The sequence below is a fragment of the Gordionus sp. m RMFG-2023 genome, chromosome 1, assembly GCF_954871325.1.
Source record: "Gordionus sp. m RMFG-2023 chromosome 1, tfGorSpeb1-WG-v2, whole genome shotgun sequence".
Lineage (NCBI taxonomy): Eukaryota > Metazoa > Nematomorpha > Gordioida > Chordodea > Parachordodidae > Gordionus > Gordionus sp. m RMFG-2023.
Window position 1 is genome coordinate 37542042 of NC_088775.1, and position 8000 is coordinate 37550041.

The 8000-nt window shown below is 27.4% G+C and overlaps 1 protein-coding gene across 1 annotated transcript in view; it reads right to left on the bottom strand.

Moving 5' to 3' along the window:
- Window positions 1–1216, bottom strand: part of LOC135932054 (U4/U6.U5 small nuclear ribonucleoprotein 27 kDa protein-like) — a 43391-nt gene extending 42175 nt beyond the window's left edge. Inside the window, exons 1-5 of the mRNA XM_065469397.1 lie at window positions 1144–1216; window positions 1046–1102; window positions 970–1006; window positions 753–925; window positions 639–712 (exon numbers count right to left, since the gene is read on the bottom strand). Coding sequence (XP_065325469.1) covers window positions 639–712; window positions 753–925; window positions 970–1006; window positions 1046–1102; window positions 1144–1162 — 360 coding nt within the window. The 5' untranslated portion in view covers window positions 1163–1216. The remainder of the gene's footprint in view (window positions 1–638; window positions 713–752; window positions 926–969; window positions 1007–1045; window positions 1103–1143) is intronic.
- Window positions 1217–8000: the final 6784 nt, after the last annotated feature.

The following is an 8000-nucleotide window of genomic DNA, read 5'->3' on the forward strand; positions in this document are numbered from 1 at the left end:
AATTAAAAATTTTTTACTAAAAATGAGTTTGGATTTATATTAGATATACTTTTTATGAAAAAAAAATTTATCTGAAGAAAAAAGTTGTCATAAAAGGGTCAAGATTCTTAAATCCTAGAATCATTTTTTAAAAAATTTAATTATCCCCCATATAGATTTATGTACTATATAGAACTAGACCATATAGAAATTTTAAAAAATATGGATGGATGTGCTGAAGATGGATATGAAAGGAGTGGGTTTTACTAATGATGATGCCCAAGATTGTAGTAAATAAAGATGATGAAATGTGTAGCAGGCCAGTCCAAATACTATGATTACATATAAAGATAAATAAGAACATTTTAAGTTTTAAAATAATTCAATAGAATAAGTTTTATATTTGTTTTGATTTTATTAACCAATTTATATATTTAATAATTTATTTTTAATTTAAAAAAAATATAAAAAAATAATAATAGGAATTTATGTTGAATACAAATAACTTCTTAATTATTATGAATTAACCAAGGTTTTTAAATATTATAATTATTAAAAAATTTCACTTCCATTATTTTTAAATATTTAAAATAAAAAAATTTATTAAATATTAATTCGTAAGATATCATGATTAATAATGTATTTAAAAGTTTATATACTTTGCTTGTATCAAAAGATGCAAACCCCAATAATTTTTTCATTTCTTCTTGCTCAGCTAAAGTTTTTGCATCAACTATAAAAATTATGAGGGTTTAATATTCAAAATTAATTACGTATATCTGCATTTGGCAAGGGAGGCACAATATTTTTAGGTGATTTTTTATCACTTTTTTGATTGTAATATATTGTAGGCTCTGTAACTTTATCTCCTCGGTTTCTTAAAGATTTATTATTGTCTCTATCCTTATGATGTTTATGCCTTTTAGTACTTTTTAAAGATTTGGATCTTAATAAAAAATTATATAGTTTAATACATTTAAAATATATTACGGTGATCGTTTTTTATCTCTGGATGAACTTCTACGACCTAAAACTTATTATATTTATAATTATGATCTCTGATAACTTCTTTTAAATTGATCCCTAGAACCAGGACGTTTGTCTCGAGATCTAGAACGGCGCCCTTAAACATATAATATTAATTATAATATAAAGTCTTAATACTTCTGTGTGGAGAAACCATCAAATGAATTTACTCTGCTTTATATAAAAACTGTTCGTGTGACATCTGGCAATCAATAAATAGCATGATATAATACTTTTTTTAAATAAAAAAACTTATTATCAAAGGGGATGAACGATCCATGTCCAACCTAGAGCTTTTGCTATAAGAGAAAATGAAACACAAATATGATATTAGTTAATCTTTTATATAATTTACATAACTATTTTTTTATAATATTTTTGGCATCTCTTTTTATAAATTTTACTCTATATATGTATATACATTATATTTTCTTATACATTTCATATAGTTGAATAAATTTATTAAAAATAATATTGCTGCATTATTTCAAATTAGTTTGTGAACACTTTATATTGAAGTTAGTGTTTAAGATTTTCTGATGATTGAATTGAAAGCTTAAGGACATTTGTTGGTTGCTAGTTCATTTTGATAATAATTGTCTAAAATTTATAAAAATTTTTAACAATAATACAATATTATGTCAATAATGAGCCTAAATTAAAATTTTAAAGAATGGAAATGCAGTGAAAATATTTATTGATTTACTTTAAAAAACATCTACACCAAATTATTTTAAGTTGCATACTTATATTTTGTGTCAAATTTCTTGATTTATCGTATTAATTTATATTGCATTTAATTGTATATAAGTGTAAAATACTGGTATTTTACATAAAAAAACAAAATTAAAATGCAATTTTAATAATAATTTACCTCAATAATTTTTTGGTTTATTTCTAAACCCATAAAAATGAATCGTGATGTTAAAAATATTCAAAATAAGGCCATATAAATTTTTTTTTAAAAAAATCATATGAAAATAATCTAACAAAAAGTGCTCAATATTTCTCAACACGATGAGCTTTTGTTCAAATGCTTTATATGGTAGCCTATTTTGTAGATTCTTATTATTTTAAAATCAAAATAAAGAAAAAAGAATTGCAATTGATATTACATCCAAGCATTTATCAGGTGATCATGGCCTTAGCCTAAATTTTCTTGCCAGAGGGGAGGGGGCAATTTTATACTTAAGGAGGGGGGGGGGTTCACATTTTGAAATAAAATAAATATTTAGGCACATATATGTAAAGATCATATCAAATATAATTACGATGGAGAATATCTTGTATTTAAACTAAATCTATTGTATCATATAAACAAGATCCACATATATATTTCTATATAAAACTATAAATTAATAAATTGACCGTCACTTCTTCAACGTCATCCCGACACCTTCCCCCATTACAAACAATTTTTCATTTTTCCATATCACACTCACCCTCCAGCACAACGTCTACGTGAGCGGGAGGGGTAAGAACAGTTTGCATCCTATTTTTTTGAGGGGGTATGGGGTATGCTTTAATGGGGGTAGGATATATTTTTTGGGGAGTTGTCTATTAAATTTTGAGATGAAGTAGGACAAAATTTATTGCTGTAAAAATTAATACTTTTATTATAGTATTATTATATTACAATTCATCGACCAAATCTATATATTGCAAACAATCATACACATTGTTTCCCAACTATCCTTTAAAAATCCTTTTAAATGTAATTTAAAAGGTTTAGATATTTCAGCAAGCTCATAATGCCATAATAATAAATTCATTGTAAATAATGGAGATTTTAATTGAATTTATTATCTAAAAAATAAATTCTTTATATTCATAAAATATCGATAATAACTGATTTGTATAATATAAAATCAATATTCAAATTGGATCAAACAGAATTCAATAATTATGTTGAACAAAAAAAAAACAAGTTGAATAAATATAAAATTTTAAATTATTATTTATTGTTATAGATATAAAACGGAAATATTTTTCCCTGTGCTAAATGCAATAATTAACCACCTAAATGATCGATTTAATTATGATTGTTTAAATTTTTTATCACAAATATTCATTTTTACTCCCGCTGGAATTATGGATAATGAAAAAATAGAAGGATGGCAAATATCCGAAATTTGTAATACTTATCATTGGATGTCCAAAACATTGTTAATGAATATAATGATTTTCGCTCTTTATATTTGGAGTCTCAATCAATCATTTTTTGCGAAGATCTTTTGAAAGTTAAAAAGAATGACGCGTTATATATCGATAAAAGTAATTTATTGATATTTTATTTGTAATAGGTATTGCAAACGATCAAACTACCGAAGAAAATATCAACAGCGAAATCATGACCAAAATAAAAAAAATGGATAAAATATTCTTTTATATTACCATACCGACTTTTAAATCAATTAAATTCTTATTCTAATTTAAATTTTATATAAATATGTATTAACCATTCCTACAACTTCCTGTTCAGCTGAAAGAGCCATGAGTAAAGTAAAAATAAACAAAACTCGAATGCGGAATAAATTTTTGGACCCATTTTTAGAAAATTTACTGTTAATATCCTGCGAAATTGATGTTTTTGAAAAATTTACAATTGATTAATGATATTATAACACAATTTGCATTAACATCTATAAGGTTATCCAAATTATTAATAAAATAAGTAATGTATCTTTTTCACAGCGAATATATACGCTTTTAAAAAATGTAAATTTAATTTAACATTTTATAATCTCAATGCAAAATATACTATTTTTAATTTTATTCTAATATTTTATATAATAACTCTATTTACAATACATGTTTTTAATTAATTAAAAGGTAATATAGGTATGTGGAATCAAGCTAAATATACCTTTTAAAATTACTTGTCTTATATTTTTTACAATATTTTAGATCTTTTAGAAATATTAATATGTTATCTCATTTAATTCACTTATATATATTTTATGAAAATAAAGTGAATATCAACCAAATTATGAAAAGATTGCATTATTTAGATATAAGTTGATTATCACCTACAAATTTTTAAATTTTTTTCCATAAATAGGCTTGAAAGATTGTAAATAAAATTATATAAGATTTTTTATATAAAATCACTATAACATCGTAGGTCTGTAAATTTCGCGGCCGAAGACCGCGGGATTTCTTTTAGGTGGGTATGGGTAGATTTTGGAGGGGGTTAGCCTCCATTAAATTTTCTGCCATGTAGACGCTACTCCAACATTACCATTCCAATGTATTCCAGCATCATACCATTCCATTCATTCAAATCAAATACACAAATCAAATTAGACCATTGCAAATCAAACTAGACCATTGACAAATCAAATTTGACCATTGCAAATCCCCATTTGACCATTACCATTGTTAATCATTTGCCCATTACCATTCTACATCACCCACATCTAATTCATCATTGTTCTCCAAATCATTATCCATCTTGTCTCATTCGCAATACCCATCATTCATCATCATCCCCAAATCCTCATTTGACCATTACCATTGTTAATCATTTGACCATTACCATTCTTCATCACCCACATCTAATTCACCATTGTTCCCCAAATCATTATCCATCTTGTTTCATTCGCAACCTTCTCCATCCCTTCCATTTGATCCTTTATTTGTATCATTATCATACTTTCCTCATTACTCATCCTCTAATCCCAAGTGATCATTTCACATACAAAACAGCTGTATCTCTCTTAGAACTTTTTAATGTTTTATTTCCTCATTCTCAACAATATTTACACGATAATTCTTATTCAACCTAATTATATATATGAATTAAATAAGAATTAATTCGAAATACCACTAATGTCTTAATAACATAAAATATTAAATTAGACCTTATCAATACTATAATTGTCCTATAGGTGGAGATGAGTAAAAAAGAGGTGGCTGAGGAGATTAAGTAATGCTAAATAAAGGGGGAAATGGATTGATGATGGATAATATAAAGCCGGGGAGTAGGGAAGGGGATGGAATGTTTGAGAGGGAAATAAAGGAGATTTTGGAGGAGTATAAGATAATATTTGAGAAAGGGTTAAGGACTTTAAAAGATTTTAAAGTGAGTATGAGTATAAAGAAGGATTACAGGCCCAGGTTTTTACCTTCAAGGAGAATTTTTTTCCAATGGCGCGAGGAGATTAATAATGAGTTAAATAGGTGAAGAGAAGAAGGGATAATAATACCTCTGGTACATAGTGAGTGGGCTACTCCATTAGGTTCGTAAGGCTGATGGTAAGTTACGTTTGTGTACTGTTTTTAGGATAACTTTGAATCCGGGTATAGTTGAGGTGAGATATCCTTTGCCAAGGGTGGAAGAGATCCTAGCTAGTTTGGGAGGGGCTAGATGGGTTTTAAAGGTGGATTTAAGTAATGCCTATTTACAATTAAGGGTGAATAAGGAAATGAATGATAATAAATTGGAATTGCAATAATTTCTAGGAAGGATTAATTATCATCATCGATTTATTGAAGATTTTGCAATGGTGGCAGTGCTATTGTATGTTACTCAAGAAGAATAGTAGATTTGAATGGGGGGATAGACAGGAAAGGAGTTTTCAGAATTTGAAACAAGAGATTGGTAAGAGTCCTATATTGTTGAGTTTTAATGAAGAGTATGAGGTAGTGTTAACAGCGGATGCTTCTAGTGAGGGGGTTGGAAGGGGATTGTTGCATATAATGGATGGGAGGGAACGACCGATATTATATTTTCCAAGAGCTCTAAGTAAAGCAGAAAGGAATTATTCCGTCATAGAGAAGTAGGCATTAGCGCTAAAATTAGGGTTAGTAAAATGTAGAGAATATTTGATAGGTAGAAGTTTTGTAGCATACACTGATCATATGCTGTTGGTGGGGTTAATTAAGAAGGACAACAAGGAATTGTTGTTATCAGGACGTTTGCAGCAATGGTTGTTATTAGTTGGGTGGCTTAACATGGAATTACGGTATAGGAACAGGATTGTTATGTCTCCCCCCATCAGCGGGAGACTCCCGCAATTTTTTAGTTTACAAGCAGACATCTCTCTCCCGCAAAACTACCGCAATTGGAAATCTCCCGCAAAAATCTACCGCAATTTTTTAACATCTCCCGCAAATTTTTTAAAAAGTATATTTATGTTTTTAATATATAAATAATAATTTTGAGAGACAATAATTGATTATTTTTATATTTTTAAAATAAATTTTAAATATTTCGAAAAACATATCTAATTTGTAAATTTCTTTTTATCCAATAATAAATCATCATCATTTCATTCATATAAGTCAGTACAGGGTAGTATATCGTATATCAACATCGATTGCAATACAAAAATAATAAATAATACAGATGCAGCTACAGCTGCGGAAATCGTACAAACCTATTATGTAGTTCGACATTCACAAAGCTATATCATCACAATGTTGGTCGAATTTTTTTCCCATGATATTTAATGACTCTAATATAAGTACAAACCTTACTTGGTTTTAGTACCTGAATCCTAGAGGTCAATTCTAGACGATTTGAAATGGGCATTCTTATGCAATTCTAACAGATGCATCTAATAAGGGAAATATTAAAACATTTCCCTTGATCCTTCGCTATTTCAACTAGAATAAGAACATTTCAATAAAACTGTTAAAAAAATTTCCTCGGATAGTGAAAAATCCAACGATGTAGCTAATCACATAATATAAATATAGCTGATTCAGGGTTATCAATGAATTGCATGTCAGCTATTTGCGCTGATAAATTCCTCCGTAAATTTTGGCAAAAACCAAAGTGTATTTACCGAATTGAGCAGCACAATAATGACTTATTAATACCAATTGGCTGTATATGCCATATACTACATAATTTTTACAAGAAGGCAATGAATGTACTTACTATCTGTGGATGTCGAAATAATTGTGATGAAATGTTTTAACGAATTTAGTTCATCAATTAAAGAGTTAATGAATTAAAAGAGTTGGTGGAGTGGTCTGACTTGCGATGGTGTGAGTTGTTGGGATACTTTCCTATCAGGTGGTTGTCATTAGTACCTGCCATCGATAGAATTTTAAAATTTTACAAACCCTTAAAAAAATACTTTTTAAATAAAGATTTCAAAAGCTGTCCTAAAATATTTATTGGATTATGAAATGGCAGAAGCATATTTGGGATCAGTTTCACATGTAGGAAATCTACTTCATGCAGTTAATATTCAGTTGTAATCAGAATATTTATTAATAAAGATTCACAAAATCATGTTACAGTTCTGTTCATCTTTACATAAAATTGATAATAAATTTTATATCGCTATTGCTAAAAATATTATATTAAAATGTTCAAATAATACTCTAATTATTACATTTTTAAATGAATCAAATATTTTTATTATGACAATTTTAGAATATTTACAATCAAAATTTGATTTTAATAACTCTATTTACAAATGTATAAATATGACCTTAGAACAGACACCATCAATTGATCGTTTTTGTAATTTAATAAGAAAAACATTGATGTCTTGTTTGAGGAGATTGTAATTCTCTCTATTTTTTATGATTGGCCAGAAAACTTAAAGTTAGATGGTCTAAAAGTAAAGGATAAATGGGTTGAATTTTTTCGTAATAACAATAAATCCCCATGCTCGAAAAAAATATGCGAGTATGTCTTCTCCTTAACTCATTCTGATGCCTCATCCGAGCGCATTTTTAGCCTGATGAGGACTGCCTGGAAAAAGGAGAGAAATCGGATTGATTTAACAACATTAGAGGCCGAGCTAATGGTTAAACAAATTTAAAATATGTCATGCCAGGAATTTTATAAATATCTCAATAACGACGGTAAACGTTTAGTTCCATTATTTAAATCTCAAATAAAATATAATTAACATTATAACTATTTAATTTTCCATATTTTTTTATATTTTATAAAATCTTATTTATACATTCGCATAAAATATTATATTTTTTACATTTTAAATAAAAAATAGAGAGCATTATAATCTCCT